This window comes from Rosa chinensis, chromosome 2 (assembly GCF_002994745.2).
Source record: "Rosa chinensis cultivar Old Blush chromosome 2, RchiOBHm-V2, whole genome shotgun sequence".
Lineage (NCBI taxonomy): Eukaryota > Viridiplantae > Streptophyta > Magnoliopsida > Rosales > Rosaceae > Rosa > Rosa chinensis.
Window position 1 is genome coordinate 56,166,162 of NC_037089.1, and position 18,243 is coordinate 56,184,404.

General features: G+C 36.7%; 1 protein-coding gene and 1 long non-coding RNA gene across 3 annotated transcripts in view; one reads left to right on the top strand and one right to left on the bottom strand.

Moving 5' to 3' along the window:
• Window positions 1–16,223, top strand: part of LOC112185554 (proline-rich receptor-like protein kinase PERK15) — a 44,771-nt gene extending 28,548 nt beyond the window's left edge. Inside the window, exons 3-6 of the mRNA XM_024323813.2 lie at window positions 14,308–14,384; window positions 14,514–14,676; window positions 14,933–15,107; window positions 15,838–16,223. Coding sequence (XP_024179581.2) covers window positions 14,308–14,384; window positions 14,514–14,676; window positions 14,933–15,107; window positions 15,838–16,031 — 609 coding nt within the window. The 3' untranslated portion in view covers window positions 16,032–16,223. The remainder of the gene's footprint in view (window positions 1–14,307; window positions 14,385–14,513; window positions 14,677–14,932; window positions 15,108–15,837) is intronic.
• LOC112185556 lies at window positions 417–5,191 on the bottom strand. Of its 2 annotated transcripts, XR_002930324.2 has the most exons (5): window positions 4,961–5,190; window positions 4,740–4,864; window positions 4,195–4,551; window positions 2,819–3,708; window positions 417–2,144 (listed from the first exon to the last, which is right to left on the bottom strand). It is a non-coding gene; the product is annotated as an uncharacterized LOC112185556 (long non-coding RNA). The 2 variants fall into 2 exon arrangements; XR_005806800.1 differs by having other exon boundaries at window positions 2,819–4,551; window positions 4,961–5,191.
• Window positions 16,224–18,243: the final 2,020 nt, after the last annotated feature.

Genomic DNA, 18,243 nt, shown 5'->3' on the forward strand with positions numbered 1-18,243 from the left:
ACTATTAGCAATAAAGAAGAGAATGATTTTTTTTTCGTGTTTTGAATTTTTACTTTCAATGTTCACAAAGGGTGTTGCAAAGATTTAGATGAAATTAACACTAATAGTTTTGTAAACTGAATAATGAATTAATGTTGAGGAGGCAACAAAAAGACAAAAAAAATAGTAATAAATTTTAATTGGGAGGTTCTAGTTTGACCTCCAAATTTGCTATTTAGACCTCACCTACTTAGTACACCTCTAATCTACTTTTTAGAATATTAGAAAAGGTAAGTGGATCTCCTTATTTTTACCAAAATATCCTTAACATCAGATAGTAACTTCGCGTTTAGCAAAGGACTAGAAAAGTTGGCCGCGCTTCGCTGCGGAATTTGCTTTTGTTAAGATATAATTTAATAATTATGACTTCATTCTACTGAAATAGCAATGAAGGTTGCTTGCATGTAATGCAGGGTTCATTCAAAAATACACACATATTCAAATTACATGCATTGTTAGATATTGAGAATCAGACCTTTACAGAGGAAAAGCTCATTCCTTGAGAGATAACTCTAAACCTAACCACCCGAAGCATAGTAATTATTCTCTCACAATCCGAAGCAGCAACCAGTGGAGGAGCTTATGCCTCACAGATGCAAGAATAATGAGAGATAGCACATGACCTACAACCACCTTCAAGCAGTTTATTTCCTCTACTACTCTTGCTGTGTTGTAAGGAGAGGGTCAGTTCGGAGGTAGCCTTTTGTTGTTGGTGACTGAAATAGTCACAACAGAGTGACACAACTTGCAACCCTTTAACAGATTCCTAGTAGCAACTGTTAGCAGACCTTTAAAACTGAAAGCATAGCACACTAAAAGCAAAACTGATTTTAATTTATCTTAAGGTCCCTGGAACATGAAGCAAAGCTCCGTCACTCGAAATGCAAGTTTAATGCATTTAGTCATGACAGCAGTAGTATGCTTATTTCAATATTGTCATGCTTACTGGTAACTTTTTTCTATCAAACTGATTATTAATTGACCCCTGTTTTAAAATAAATTCATCAAAAAGCAGTTTTTTTTTTTTTAAACGAAACATTAACAATGGGGATTTAGAGATAGGATCATTGCTGGGTAAAGGAAGGCCCTTAGTCTATTAAGGGTTGGTTTAGCTGGGTGAAGAGGCTCTTCTGGATCTAGGTAGGTCCTATGCTCCATTCTTATTTGAGAGTTCACTTGAGCATCTCAAACACAGTAGTGGCACTGCTTATAAGTTCAAACCTTTCACACACAGAATAATAATCACACCAGTTTTTCATCCTACACCTGGAAAGCTTTTAATTTCCATTTATTCGTTTTTCCCTCTATACACAAAAAGTGGATTACATTTCTACATTTCAATGAGGCGAACCCAATAAGAAAAGTTTGTTAACCTATATCAAAACACAATAGGAAACCGTAATGAATTTCACCAACAAATTTTGCCTCTACAAATCCTTTCAGAGTTTTAACCTGCTCCAAAAACCTTTTTCCAACCATCAGCTTACTGTGACTTAATTTTCATTCGGATCATATAAGATCTATGATGATATAAGATGTGCAACCAATACACAATTAAACTAAAACCATAACAATCATTATTAACTTAACTTGGAACATAAAGTCATAAAATTGCACTCATTATTGTATAATTTTCATTCACATGATTCATATATTTACTATTTCAGCCTGCCAAAAAAATTCAGTTGGAAGCAAAACAAATATCCATGTCACAATGCAAGCAAAACAGATGCCAAAATATCTATGTTTTACAAAACGCAACCAGACTATCAATTAAAGAGCAGACATTAAAATTTCATTTAGGTCAAAACCAAATTTCAATACTAATAAACAAAAACAAAGCCTGAAACTTCCAATCTAATCCCTCCTCAAGCGATATAGACGAATCCAAAAAAAGGTATGAAACTGTAAAAGAGCCACCTTCATGTTCTTCTTTTGATTTATCATTTTCAAAACCCAGTAACGATTTTGATGAGTAGAAACATGGCTTTTGACATAAATAATTAGACCATACAAAAATGAGGTGCTCAGAGCAATCAAGAAGGAACTCACCAAATACGAACGGTATATATCCTCTGCTTCAATCACCCGCCCTTGGGCAACAACTGAAAAAGAATAAATGAAACAAATTAGAAATCATGGTAGAACAATCCAAAACAAACCCAGACCCAGGTCCCTAATCTAACAAACCCAAACACGTACGTCAAAATGATTTAACCAAACAGTCATGATTAGTATCAGGGGGCATCATTAGTTTGATGTTAGTGATTAGGATCAGTGAGGCTCGGGCAAGGAAGAGGAGGTTTAATAATGAAATCAAGATCAAAATGCGAAGACTGTGAGAATGAAGCAAAAAAAGAATGTGCGTACATGAGATCCAAGACCAATAATCAATTTCCATCAGTAAAACTAATCCACCTCTCAATCACAAATGAGCCAAATCCAATAACTATGTGAATGAAATTTGACAGATTCTGAAAAAATTAACAACATTCAATAGCAACCAATGTAATCAACAAATCACAGAGCAAATTGTAAAAATTTGAGAAACGAAATCCATCGAATCCAATCAACCACATACCGTGCAACCCACATATTAACTGAAAGCCAAAATTCAGAAATAATCTAAAATAACCGAAATCCCAAACTGAAGAACAAACAATAACCCTAAAACATCAAAACCCATATTATCAATTGAAAACCAACCACAAAAAAACTCCTATGAAAACCAAAAAATACTTCAACAGAAACACATGAAGATTAGATCAAAGAGCCTGACCTGGTCAACCTTGACGAAATCCTGATGGGCCTCCTCTCTGGTTCTCTTTCGCTGTCTCTCCTTCTCCGTCTCTCTCTATCTCTGGATCTAATTTCTCTCTCTCTATCAAACACAGAACACAAAAACAACCTCAGGGGTTTCTTCACGCTGCGTCTGTATCCGAGAACAAAACCGAAAGTAGAATGAATCTGGCTGCACTCGATGGAGTCTCTCTCTCTCTTTCCACTGTGCTTTCTCTAGAAGCCACGCAACAAATCCATACACTACGCAGATTCTAGAACGACTGAGTGGCAGGGCCAAAATTGTGGAAAAGAGTAAGGGCAGAAACGGCCTCTTACTGTTAAATGAACAGTAAAATGAACAGTATCTCTCCTTTAGTATATAGTAAATAATGGCAGGAAGATAAACTTCCTGCACCACATTCTATCTAAACAGAAGCCTAGTTCACCCAGCAACAGCTACCAGAAAATCGCATACCAGCGGCAACACCACCAAGCTTGCTTGAAAATAGACACCCAATCACAGGACCCTTGACAATCGTGATCCCAAACTGTTTGAATCCTCGTTGTATATATCCCGCGCGATGCTGCGGGTATATGTATAAATTTTTCGTTACACGATGTATATTTACATATTTCAAAATTTGGTGTTCTAACCAGTTTCATATATTTATATGTTCCAAAAATCGAAGTTCTGAACAGACCAAGCTTGGCTATTTACAGTTTTTCAAAAAATATTCTAACCAAAGTTGTTTTTGATACTGGTTACAAAAATGGTTAGATATAACAAAAATACATTAGATTCCCTCAATTGGTGACATGTACTGCATCTGGCATTCACTGCAGATCGTAACAGCATAGGATTGATAGTGAATAAGCACAGAAGATCAACTGATACAGACAAAAAATAGAATGATACGTACAATTGGGATAAAGGAAAAGCATAGAGAAATTATGACATCCAACTGGTCAGGGTTTAAATATCATATCTATATGAACAGAACGATTGCTAATAGTAATGGCATTCAAGGCTTCAAGCAATTCACCTCCATATAAGCAAACATAATAAACATATTCCACATACTGCTATGATTCCACTACCAAGAAAGTTAACCAAAAAACTGATCCGGTCATATAGTTGTGAATGAAATAGATATTTAGGGATCATGCTCATGAAACTTATACTACATGCTATAAAGAGCTGTCTTTCAAATTAGTTGAGCATCCGTTATTGCTTCTAAAAGTTTCAGTTTGCTCTTAGCATTATTGCTGAGGAAAGAAAGTTTTCTAAACTCATGCATCCAAGCATCATAGTCATAATAGAAATTGAGTATTGCCATGTTGAGTAAAAGAAATGGAAAAAAAACTTCCACACACCTCTGGTAGCAGGCGTCAAGGCCAAGTTGGAGTTCATCAGGTACAATGAATTAATAATGAATTCAACCCTCTGATATGAAATTAGAGAAGCTGATGAGAAAAAAGGAAGACCTGAATTCACCCCAAAACTAAGTAGCTTTGTTGTTTGATCAAATGTCTCTGATGAAAAAAGGAAATTGGGTGTTGATACAGAAGCGTCTCCTAAGAGCAAGTCACCCCAAAACTAAGTAGCTTTGTTGTTTGATCAAATCCCTCTGATGAGAAAAGGAAATTGGGTGTTGATACAGAAGCATCTCCTAAGAGCAAGTGTGGTCTTGCTCCATCTCTCCCCTAGTATCTACGTCCACCCAGCCAAAACTGAGAAATGCAAAAGTGATATAAGTGAAACCCAAAATTGTATGAGAATTCAACCTATCCAATAACAACGAATTGGAGAAGCAAAAAAATATGAAGCAAAAACAACCATTCAATAAAAGCCTCAATCTTCGAAATTTTACTACCCTCAGATCACGAAAGCTTTAACTTTTACTTGGGGATAGGCTTACCTGAGAGAGAGGATTGACTGCGAATTCCGGTACGGACAAAAACTCGTCGGTGAAGATGAAACCTCCGCCACTGTGATCGAGCTGACAGAACCTCTCGTACAGAGAAACTATCTTCTGCTGCGAAACTACATAGAACACACACAGATCAAAGTCAAATGGGAATCCTAAGGTTCGTGATTCACTGATGAAACCAAGGAACATCGAGATTGTTGGGTTGTTACATGTGTGGTTGCAAGTGTTGCTGTACTTCTTCGATGTCGTACTGAGTGATGGCGATAGCTTAATAAACTAGGGCAGAAGAGAGGAAGAGAGAAACTAACAGGAGAGAAGAATCCGATGGCCGTAGAAGAAAGAAGAAACTGATGGAAGCCCCTAGTATAGCTCAGTGGCAGAACCGCAAAAAAATCTCAAATGAGGGCAAAAGCGTCACTCCACTTCGAGGCAAAGTACTGTTAGATGAACAGCAACTCTCCTTTAGTATATAGTAAATTTCCAGGGTTTGGGCTGGGAGATGGAGGACGGCAAGGCGGCCTTGAGGAGAGACCTGTGGTGAAGATAGCGGCGCTAGGATTTCGGGGTAGCGAGTTGTTGCGGTGCTTGATTTCGTTCTCGGTTATGGCTGCTAATAAAACTCAGGGCTGGATTGGCAACTCCTTTGATCGCTACTAGGAATACAGGTTTCCATCTATCTCTCAATTTTGAATTTTGAACTGGAATTTCGAATCTTGACAAACAATTTCAATTAAATTTGGATTCTTTTGAATACATGTTCTGGGTACCTTGAGTATGCAATGAGCATGGAACCTGATCAAAAGGGTGTTCGTATCAGAAGAATTGATCCCACTGCTCTGGAATCTCAGGTTTTGAAGCCATCTGATATTCTTCTCAGCTTTGATGGAGTTTATATTGCCAATGATGGAACAGGCATGTGTTATTCTCATGTTCCAATGACACATATTGATATGTATTATGTGTATATTCTTACATCTATAATTCGTTTTGATCAACAAACAAAAATCCAATACATTGTTGAGTTTGTGGTTATCCTTGCTTTTATATGTTTCTTCTATGATTTTATGCTAAGATGTCATAATTGTGTTGATAAGTATTGTATTTCTCACTTACATATTTCTCTGTAATGTCTTACATTTATCTCTCTTTCTGCCTATAAGTTCTTCTTGTACTCTATGTGATTTGGCATTTCCCATGATGATTTTCATTTCCTTTTAGGCATGGAGAACGCATAGGTTTTAGTTGCCTCATATCCCAAAAATATATTGGGGATAACTCAAAGGTTAAAGTTCTGAGCAATTCTGAGATTCTCAGTTTTGATATAAAACTTTCATCCACAAAAGACTAATTCCAGCACACATCAAGGGCAGACCTCCTTCATATTATATTAGTTGCAGGATTTGTTTTCACAACTGTATCTCTTCCCTATCTTCGATCCGAGTTGGTAGTTTACCTTGACATCACTCTGCTTGATATTTCTATATGTTTGCTTTATTAGTGATCTTAAACCTGTTTCTATCATTTGCTCAGCTACTTCGATCATCGGTTTAGCGTGCTTTGTTCGCTGGATTATCTTACTAAAAGCATGTTGCCAAATGGAAGTTTTGGGATATTTATTAATTAATATTGTGTCTTCCTATGTTTATTTTCAAGGAATTTTCCCGAGGCTTTAATGGAAGATTTCATGAAGGAGTTTGATTATTATTAAAGTTCTGATGTCATACTACAAGGCTATGTCTAGAATTGTTCAAAATGATGGTGTGAAGCGTTTGCTCCAAGTCCAAGAAGTTGGCATCTCGAGCAACTTTCTCCAGCAAACTTGTCTGGATTGAGTTTTTGAGGCACTTTCTTGTAGCCTTAATGGAGACCTTTGTTGAAGGTAATTGTTTACACATGAAGAGATGATGTCATAGGACATTAAAGACTCAAGAATCATTTAGAAAAGTGATTGTATGGTCTTGGTACAAGCTCGAGAATGTGGCAAGAGAATAAGGAAATCTGGAAATTTCTGACAAGTCTTATTATCAAGCACCGTTCAAGGCTGTTTTTGTGCAATGATTTGAAAAGCTTTCTAGAAGATTTTTGCGCAGTTTTGGAGAGCGACATCAGGGCTAGAACCTGCCAAATTCTCACTTTCAAAATAGCTTCCAAACCTTGTCAAAGGAGAAGAAAAAAAACAAACCAATCCTAGTTGACATGGGAAAGTAGATTTTGTGTAGTTTTTGTTAAGTAGATCTTTGGCAGATTAAGCTAGGATTTCCTATGGATTCTTGCTGCATTATACTTACCAAAAGAAGACTTAAGAAGGGACTAGAAGATGTGGCGGCAAAGGAAGTAGAGAGAGAAGAGGAGAAGCAATCTTTGATTCAAGAAGGATATGTGATAAGTTTAGCTTGATCAGAAGGTTATTTGTTTATTTTGTTATCTTTAGTTTTGTATCTTTAGTTTTATGTACTTTTTGTCTGCTGTGTTATTCAATTACAATTTAATTAGATATTATATTGATTAAGGAATTTAATAACGTTGAACAATATTCAATCATCGAGTGTAAAAGTTGCCCAGAGTAATGCTTCTATGATTTCATGAAAGAGACTTTAATCGGAAAGAATAACAATTTGAAAATTTCTACAAAGGTATCATCTTGAATCCAAGCATGAGATATTGAAGGGAGACTATACATTGAAAATGAAAAGAAAAACTGAAGAGATTTGTCGTGGAAGTATATTTTTTTTTTCTTTATCTCTTTATCCTTATCTGTCTTTTCATATGAGTTGACAAAATCAAAGAAATATTGAAAAAAAGATAGAGGTCCAAATAGCAGATTTGGAGGTCCAACTAGAATCTCTCATTTTAATTTGGGTGGAGAAGATAAAGATTGATGTTATCCAATGAGAAATTAAGTAGTCTTTGTATGTAATTAATTAGTTATGTATTTCATTTTCCCTACAGATTTGTATTTTAGAAAATTAGTATAATTCAAATGTCGGTAGGGTGAATTAAGAAAATGGTAGGGTGGCAATAGCCGCACCTAACAATTTCTAAGGGATTGGATATCATACCACCCTCAAATGAAATAGTTAGATTGATGGACTACATAGGGTTCAACAATTTCTAAGGAATTGAATATCATGCCATCATTAATTGGAGATTTTTTGAGGAGAAATTTTATTCACACATGCATAGCAAAATACTAAATATACATTCCTTTTTTCACACACCCAACATCGGATTTTATGGGTATGTTAAATTACCAAAAGAGACATGTAAATCAAAAATAAAGAAGATGTAGTTGGAATATACTATCCCGCTTTAGAGTTTTCTTCTCCTTTACGTGAATGACGTGAATGAACTAACTTAGAACCCTAGTTAGAGACAGTTAACTACACTTATCGATGAACATCCATAGTTCTAAAGAGAATTATCAATAGCGTAATGAATTCTAATATTGGTGTTTCTCAACCCTCAACTGAGGTACGACTTTTCTTAATTCTTCTCCATCTTTAATTGAATTTTATCTACTACGAAATTTAGGTTTTCAATTTCAATTGTTGTTAAATGATGAGAACTTTGTTTTGTTAGATGATCCTGCAAGTGATGTAGATATCATAGAGTTGGGTGCTTTCGATCTCAAATCGAGAAAGCTTCTTGCTTCTTTTTATGACTATTGCAAGAAGCGAACATAGTCAATATGATTTTACTTTTACCTTGACTTTCGACTTATGTTGTGGACGAGTCATTCTTTGATCCTCTTTGTACTCATAGTTTTCCTATATTTAGATGTTGAGAAAGTATCATTGGATTTTATTAACATGGCCATTGGAGGAAGATATTGCTCAACAACTGTCTTTGAAACCCTTGCCAACATCTAGGGCACTCTAACTATTGGTCAACTTTTATGTGATGGAGAATGGATGCTGACCAGTCATCATGGTCAAGATATTGGAAGTATGCCTTTTGTGGTTGCAATACCAAGTATCTTCTTTGCAGGAAGTGTGTGATTGGAGATTTCTTGTCCTTGGAGATTTTCTTCTAGTTTCCTTTGTTAATGGCACATAGTGGTCAGTTTCTCTTAAATGATCAGTACGGGAGACGTGATGTTAGCTAATTCTACGTCAGGTGTTGGATCTTTAATGCATAGTGTATTGCTAATACAACTTTACTGATGTTTTATATAAAAAGTATACGTAACTCATACCTATCCACTAGACCACTACATGATCAAACATTCTTGTCATTAACAAGGATGTGATTAAAGTGCTTTTCAATTTATATAGTCGCTTAGTTTCAATGTCTATTATTATTATTGAGATTTGCTATCCTAAAAACCAACAACCAAGTAACTAAGCTCGATTCTAAGGATTTCTTGCAACAGTTCCATCATGCCCTTTTGGAGCTTGTTCTTGAGGAGGGTGCTCTTGATTGCCCTAAGACTGGTCGCTGGTTTCTAGTTGTTAAGGAATACGTAATATGCTACTTCATGAAGATTTCTTGTTAAGGAAGAAATAATATCTTATCGCGGAGGGAATATTTTGTAACGGTCTTCCATCCCCCAACTCTCACAATCTCACTTAACCAAAACCGGGTCCCACCAAATGCGCTCATCTCTTCTACACGAACCACCATCACGATGGTGTGACTATTCTTTTTCTTCAGACCCTGCATCTTCTTCACCAAGTCAAATTCAAAAAACTCCACCTCACCTCCTCCCCCTCCCCCGCATCTTCTACACGAACCACCATCACGGACCACGCCACCGCTACTGCTACAATGACTGAGTCTGACCCCCCTCCGCCTGAGTCTGACCCCACTCCACCTCCGCCTGAGTCTGTGTCTGACCCCACTCCGCCTCCGCCTGAGTCTGTGTCTGACCCCACTCCACCTCCGCCTGAGTCTGACCCCACTCCGCCTCCGCCTGACCATAACCCCCCTCCGTATGCCACCCCTCCGCCTGACTATAAGCCCCCTCCGTATGCCACCCCTCCGGTGCCCATAGGGAACTCGCCGTCGAGCACGCCGGTCGGGGTTATAGTCGGAGTTGCGACAGGAGGGTTCGGTGTACTTGTTGTAGTGGTCATTATCTTCTTTATCTATCGGAGACGGAAGAACAGGTTAGCGAGAGCTAATGAGTCAGGGCAACAACCCAAAGGTAATTCAAAACTTATAAGCAGAAATCTTGAAGTTCTTGCATATTGAAATTTTTTTTTTTTTGGGTATACCACTAGGTTCCTACAATGAAGGTTCCTATTGCTAGTGGAATGTTAAATTTGATTTGAAATTGATCATATCTTAATTTCTTGTATTGATTCTATTAGATTCTGGTAGTGAGAGAGTCATTCATTTAATTTTTCCTGATTTTCTATAACTGCTGACTTTGATTTAGACGTGCCACTGGAGATTATATATTTAGTATTTTAGTTTAATGGGGAGGATTTCCATTAATTGATGATTTAGTTGACTTCATAGATCTTTATCGTGTTAGTAGGCCTGGCAACGTGCGGGTACCGTGCGGGTTCTTAACAGGTCGACCCGGTAAGAACCCGTTAGCTTAACGGGTTTGCGGGTTATCCGTTGGAACTCGTTAAGACCCGTAAACATTTTTTTTTTTAAAAAAACTTTTTATCAAAGCAACTAAAACCAATTAAGACTTATGTATATAACCCCGCATTTGCCGTTTTCTCTATATGAACTTTTTTGGTTTTCTATTTTGAAATTTTTTATTTTCTATCTTTTTAGATTTTTTTTTCCTTTCCTTTTTAGACAAAAAATAATTCACAAATCACAATTATACCACGATCCAACGTCAGATCCTCACAGATCACCTAAAGGATCATCTTTACCGATTTATACGATGATCCAACGGTCAAATCCTCACGGATCACGTTTAGGTTCATCCTCTCAAAATTATACGAAGATCCAACAGTCAGATCCCACGAATTACCTGGAGAATCATCTTTATCGATTTATACTATGATCCAATGGTTAGATCCTCACGGATCGCCCTTAGGTTCATCCTCTCAAAATTATACGAAGATCTAACGATTAGATCCTCACGGATCACCTAGAGGATCATATTTATCGATTTATACGATGATCTAACGGTCAGCTCCTCACGGATCGCCCTTACATTCATCCTCTCAAAATTATACGAAGATCCAACGGTCAAATCCTCACGGATCACCTAGAGGATCATCTTTACCGATTTATACGATGATCTAACGGTCAGATCCTCACGGATCTCCCTTAGGTTCATCCTCTCAAAATTATACGAAGATCCAACGGTTGGATCGTCCCGGATCGCCCTTAGAATCATCCTCACAAAATTATATGATGATCCAATGGTCGGATACTCACGGATCGCCTTTAGGAACATCCTCTCAAAATTATGTGAAGATCCAACGGTTGGATCGTCCCAGATCGCCTTTAGAATCATCCTCACAAAATTATACTACGATTCAACGGTCGAATCCTCACGGATCACGTATTTTTACAATTAATGTCTCGTTTGGTAATGATTGCTAGAATAAGATAAAGTTTGAGAGTAAATCAAATTTAAAAAAATTAAAAATCCTAAAAGTTTGCTAGAATGGGGTTTTGGAAAGGGTTTTGAGTTAATGGATTCCAATGGGTTTAGCCTGCAAGGGTTTTTGCGTACGGGCTTTTTTTTAGCCCGGATTAATAAACGGGCGGGTTTTTAGCGTGCGGGTTTGCGGGTTACCGGTTTAAATGCCAGGCCTAGTGTTACACTTCACTTGCTTGTAACTTGCTTTGTCTTAGCACCTTTTTATTTGTCCAAGTATTTTTTTTTTTTTTTTTTGTGTGTGTGTGAAAAAATGATCAAAAGATTTCACTCCTACCCCCCATGGTGACTCGAACCTAGGACCTGGAGCCTAGGTAGTGGCACTCTAACTACTTATCTAACACCACTTTGTCCTAGTTCGTTCCCCACCAAGCGGCCATTATAAATCTCTGGACTAGGGAAAACAGAATGGTTTCGTCTACGCATTTCTTTTGTTAGTGTAATATTAATGTTTCATCTTTGATAGTGTCAAAAGACAACCACCATCGATCTCGTGCTAAATTGGCTTTCACCTTGCTCTCAGTGAGAAAATTAGTGTCAGACATTCGTTTGCATGTAAACTTTCATGAAAGCTTATGAATTTGAATACAAAGTCATATACGTTCAATTCCCACACGGCCGTTTACTTTCTAAGCAATGGCGGAACCATATGGGGGCCGAAGTGGGCCCTGGCCCCCCCCCCCCCCCTAATTATTTTGAAAAATGCTGCTAAGCTATTGATTGGCTTGTGTTTTTATCCTAATTAAAAGTAAATTAAACTATAATTTACAATCATGGCCCCCCAAATTGAAGTCTTAACAATAATTACTCCTTGTAAACTGATAATTATAATAATTAACTTCATTAGTTGACTTATTTAGCTTATAGAATTCTATAAAGGGGAGTGCTATATACACACTCACTTGAGTATGTGTGAGCCACACTCAGACAAGTGTCAGCTTCTCATTACTTTCTACTATTTAATTACACAATAACAATTAATGCTACTTTGAATTTATTGTTTTCCATCTCTACCCCTAACCATTTTTTCTCCCTCCATTTTTTACTTTCCCTCCACTATCTATTTCTAGATAGAACACTGAATAGCTAGAAACCATTTAATCAAAACCCATGTGATTGTGAATATGCTTATAACAAAAAATGGGTACCACTTAATAGCTTATTACAAGCATTATAAAACACAATATAATCAAACAAACTAGTCTCTCCATTCTTGACTTATTCAACTACAATGGTGCTGCATTTATTAGTAATAGCAGTTAGGTAGTTTTTATTTTTATTTTTATGACAGCTAGGTAGGTTATCAAGAACTAACATTTAGCAAACTTGGTTGGTAAGGTACTATAAGATCCTTTTTTTTTGGCTTCAACCATTAAGATCAACAAAAAATAAGATCATTATTTGCATTAACGTTTACATCAGAAAAAACTACTATTCAACCAAATTTTACTATCTGAGAAATGAAACAAGGATAATTGGACAATATAAATGATAGCAGGTCAATTAACTAATTTCCTACAATCACGTCAAATAAAAAAGGAAATCAGGTATATAAGAGTAAGAACTATCTCACAATAAAGTACCGATTTAATTAGGGACAATCATGAGTATATATCAGTACCAACTATCAACACAAAAATCGCATAAATTGATTAAAAATCTTATCTCAATGTAAAAGGCAACCCACAAAAGTAACTAATATAGTTGGAAATTGCATCTCAGAAGCTTGTTTTTTTTTCCTTTCTAAATCAGGGATCTCAAAATTTTACTTTGAGGTAATTAAGCCCTCTAGCGGGAAAATTGAAGCTTTAATTGGTTTGTGGCGGGAAAGGAAAGTAGAAGAAAAAGGGGTCTCTAATCTCTATATTTTCCAAAACAGGGGTAGAGATGGAAAAAAATAAATTCAAAGTTGTATTAATTATTATTGTGTAATTAAATAGTAGAAAGTAATGAGAAGCTGACACTTGTCTGAGTGTGGCTCACACACACTCAAGTGAGTGTGTATATAGCACTCCCCTTCTATAAATTATTAATTAAGGTTCATTTAAAGCAGAATATTAATGGATTCTTAATATATGGCATCAAAAATGAAGAAAAAATAATTTTTCGTTTTTGTTATTCAATATTTGTTTGTATTTGAATTTTATAGTAAATATCAGTTGTTGAAAAAAAAAATTATCAATATTTTTGGCCCCCCCCATTGAGAAGTTTCAGGTTCCGCCTCTGTTTCTGAGGATGAATTGTATGGATCAGATAAACCGCCCCCAGCCTTTGGATTTTCCGAAAGCACATTTACATATGAAGAATTAGTCAGGGCAACAAATGGATTCTCCAACGACAATCTTCTTGGTCAAGGAGGCTTTGGTTTTGTCCATAAAGGTATTCTTCCAAATGGGAAAGTGGTTGCAATTAAACAGCTGAAAGCTGGGAGTGGACAGGGGGACCGTGAATTCCCCCTTTCACATTTTGATATATAAAGCTCATGATGTTCTTGCTGCATAGTTGTTCACAAAGCTATAAAGCTTGATGACTACAGTAATCTCATAAACACTAAGTCTGAAAAACAAACCCTTTATGTGAAAAATAAATTACACTTACTTTGAAGACATGATGGTCAATTTGGTAATGGGATGAAAATCCTTGATGACTTTGTTTTTCTTATAAATACAATTGAAATAGAAAAGGAGAAAAGCATTTATATACGAGGTCCAGAGTTTGTTACTATATCACCAAAATCTTGATCCTTGATGACTTTGTTTTCCTTCATCTGCCACTGCCCATGTCAAAAGCAAAGAAATGTGTGTTAGTTGGATATTACGAGGATAACTTTAAATGTAAAATTTTCCTATCAGTACTGCTTAGTTTCCGAATAAGACAATATACTCTTAAGAGGAGTTATTGAATGTATTTTGCATTTCTTATCAAATGCAGATAATATTAACGTGTACTATGTATTGTATATATGTATTCTTTGTTCAGGTTGCAGACTTTGGACTTGCCAAGTTTGCCTTAGATACAGATACTCATGTCTCCACAAGGGTTATGGGAACTTTTGGGTAAGATCGATGTAGTCTGGATTACTTCAACACTGATTTGTAGGTTCCATGCAGTCTAAGTTTGTACTGAAAGGTTGTAGTGGTTGATTTACTAAGTGTTTCATCCGTTACTTGGTTGTAAATATTCAGATACTTAGATCCTGAATATGCAACCAGTGGAAAGCTCAGTGATAAGTCAGATGTCTTCTCATTCGGAGTCGTGCTATTGGAATTGATTACTGGACGCCAACCCATTGATAAAACTCATTCCTTCACAACTCATTCCTTCACTGATGATAGCATGGTTGAGTGGGTGCGTATACAATATTCTCACTACTAATTCTTGACAGTTCATCTGCATCAGTGTGTCGTAATATGGCTGCATCTTATTAAAAGATAACGTAGTTGCTTCATGACCTATCCGTTTTACTGTTATGGCCTTCTTTCGTCAAATCTTGCTATATGCTTTCATGGAGAATTCTCTGCTCTGCTCTCTCCCTGTGAAACTTTTTGTAACTATGAAGCTTGAATGGCCCGGAAAGATTATAGACACTGTTATTGAATTTCAGGCAAGGCCTTTGCTCGCGCGAGCATTGGAAAAGGGAAACATTGATGGTCTTGTTGATGAAAGGTTGCAGAATGATTACAACTCCAGCGAAATGGCTCGTATGATTGCCTGCGCTGCTGCTTCTGTGCGACATTCTGCCCACCGTCGGCCAAAAATGAGCCAGGTAATCTTACAAAGTTCGGAAGTTAGCTTGAGCTGATGCGATAGATCTATTTGTCTTGTTTACATCCTCCTTTTTCTTTACAATTCAAATATCTTTCTGTGAGTATGGAGTCTCGTAGGACTCCTCTTAATATATGTAAATATATACATATATATTTGGTGTGTTTATTAAAATTTTGTCTTTGCTGAAGTGTATTGTAAGCTATGCCAGGCTATTACTTTGGAAGGATGTCAAGCATCGGTTTTAGTCTTTTAGATCATCTTTGAAATTGTCTTCTTCTAAAATGATCCCTTTAGTTTTTGTTTTACATCAGTCAAGACCAACTGACAATAGGCCTAGGACCAAACCACCAATCCCTGGTACGTTCTCTTGGTTTTATGGTTGGCTTTTACTTGAATAGTTCAAACTATTAGCACTTAGTGACGTCCATAACATAAGAGCCTCCAAACTTTCAAAGAAGTTATAAATGGTAGTCATGATGTGTGGTTACTGTATCCATGGAGGTATTTGATAAAGTATGGTGGAAAAGGAAACCCTCTTCCACACAGATGTTGGATTCTTGTTTATGACTTTATAGTTGGAAAAACTGTTAACGGCAAAACTTGAACAATGCGTGACTATATACATAATAATATCATGTGACTTTCCAAATGCATGACTATATACATAATAATATCATGAAACCCATATAAACACCATAGTTCAGCCTTTGGCATTTTATTCTAATATTTGATCAAAAGCAGGTAGTTCGAGACTTCGAGCTTTGGAAGGCAATCTTTCTCCAGATGAATTAAATGAAGGAGTTATACCAGGTCAAAGTATGATATACATTTCCTCTGAAAGCACACAATACAGCACTCGTGAATACAAGGAAGACATGTTGAAATTTAGAAAGTTAGCACTAGAAAGCCAAGAGCTAGATCAAGGAATTAGCTAGTGAGACCAGTGGGTCCAGCAGTGATTTTGGCCAGCACCAATCTGCCTCCGGTGGTGAAGGCCAACAAACCACTCAAGATATTGAACGCGGGCGAATGAACAAAGACAGCCAAGACTATATATGGTAAAAGCTCTTGACAACCAATTCCCAGATTCTTGAACAATGCCAATTTCTCCCACTCTCCGCCCTGTATTCTCCCTAATTTGCTGAACCACAGACGCTATTGACATGCTTACTTGGAAACACCACTTCTAACTGTACATTTGGTAAAGTGAATGTATCTATATATTGTTCAGGTAGGTAAGTGAGCTTTCCTCTGAGTTGCATACTCGGTTGTTTGAACCATTTAAGTGCTTCTTCCCATAGTAAAGTTTGATTGGGTCTGGTGGCTAGTGTGTTCATATCAAAATCTATCATTCACATTAGTCCCCAATTAGCTCCTAGATGGAGTTGGCAGGGGGAACAAAGTTGACGTCATTTATTGTAGGCACAATTTGAAGAAGGAATAATTTTTAATGTAGTTTAGTGAAATCTCTGTATACACGTTGTATTATTATTATTTTGACCAATACATGTATTTTGTATTCTGTATATCAATAAACTGTAAAGTTGGTTTGTCATGTCTTTTATTGGAATTTAAATTGTATTCAATATAGTTCTTGAAACCTTGATCTATCTTGTATTACAACTGTCTCTACATGATTAGGGATTGAGATATAAATTCTCAAATTAAAGCCTATTTGATTCTTTTTTTTTCCCCTTTGGGAAACAAAAGAATCTTCATTAAAGGGCCAGGAATGCCTCTTTGATGCATCCTCATAAAATTATCTCCCATCAAGTTACAGGTACGCAATGACGGTGATTCCAGTTGGAAATCAAACTAGACACTTTCATCTTTGCGTCCATATAAAATTATCTCCCAAATTCCATTGGAGTTATAAACTGTGCTGCTCCAAAAGCAACTGATCTTCAAGAAGCAGAACGCTTGACCTGTTTTCTGTCCAATTTGACCTTCCTCCAGTCTCACTCATTTGGAAACATTTTTATAATCTGCCAAGTCCTTCGAAAACTAAACATCCCTAGATTTCGAACAATATTTGGCTCTCATGTTTCTTCCTTCCGAAGAAATGCAGTTTTCGATGTGAAGCTCGGCTCCACAAGCTTTCTCTTTCTTTCTTTCTTTTTTTCCCTTAAATTTCTCCAAGTTTCACACTGTTCATCCTCCTCCTCTCGTAGAAACTCAAAAACCACTTGGCCAAATGACCTTTTTGCTATTAAAAACTTCATAAGCTTGGGGTGCAGTCGCTATTTCTAATCAAACATTTAAGTTTAATTGATGAATGGAGCTGTTGGGATTTTGTTGCCACTACTGTAGATATATTATTGCTGGTACCAGTTAGTATACCATATAATCACATCTAATTGTGCAGTTTATTACTTCGTGGTAATAGAGCAGTTTGAGTTATGGCTGTTTAATTATACATTTTAAAAAGAATAATTATTGGTTCATGACATACTCGTTTTACTCATATATTAAGATGTTCAGTTGTTCTGCTGAATGCTTTCTCTTGGTATAGAGCAGCAGTCGAGTCTTCTGTGTGGCTAACAAGCGATCTTGAATGGGATTATAGACACTGTCATTAAATTCAGGCAAGGCCGTTGTTCAGGCAAGCATTGGATCAGGGCAACTTTGATGATAGCCTTATTGACATGAGGCTGCAGAATGACTACATCTCCAGTGAAATGGCTTGTATGGCTGCTTGCATCCGTCATTCTGCTCAACGTTGGGCACGAATGAGCTAGGTTATCTTACTACTTTGTAAGTTGAGCTCACCCAATAGGTCCATCGATCTTATTTATATCCTCCTTAAATTCAAAATATTCAATTGTCCTAATGTGAGTCTGGAATACATCGCTAGCCTCAAAAGTGGATATTTATGTTTTTGCTCATTGAGATTCCAACTTTCTTTACTGTATATTGCGAAGTATTCCTGGCTTTAACTTTGTAAGGTTGTTCAGGAGTTGGGGTGTATCGGCCGTATCGGCTTTGGACGTCTCCTCATTCTACCTGATTAGCTTGCATTTTACATCGATAGTATCATCCAATCTGGTGTAAGGGCAGGTTTTCTTGGTTTTTCACTTGAATACACACACACACACACACACACACACACACACACATATATATATATATATATATTAGAACTTAGGC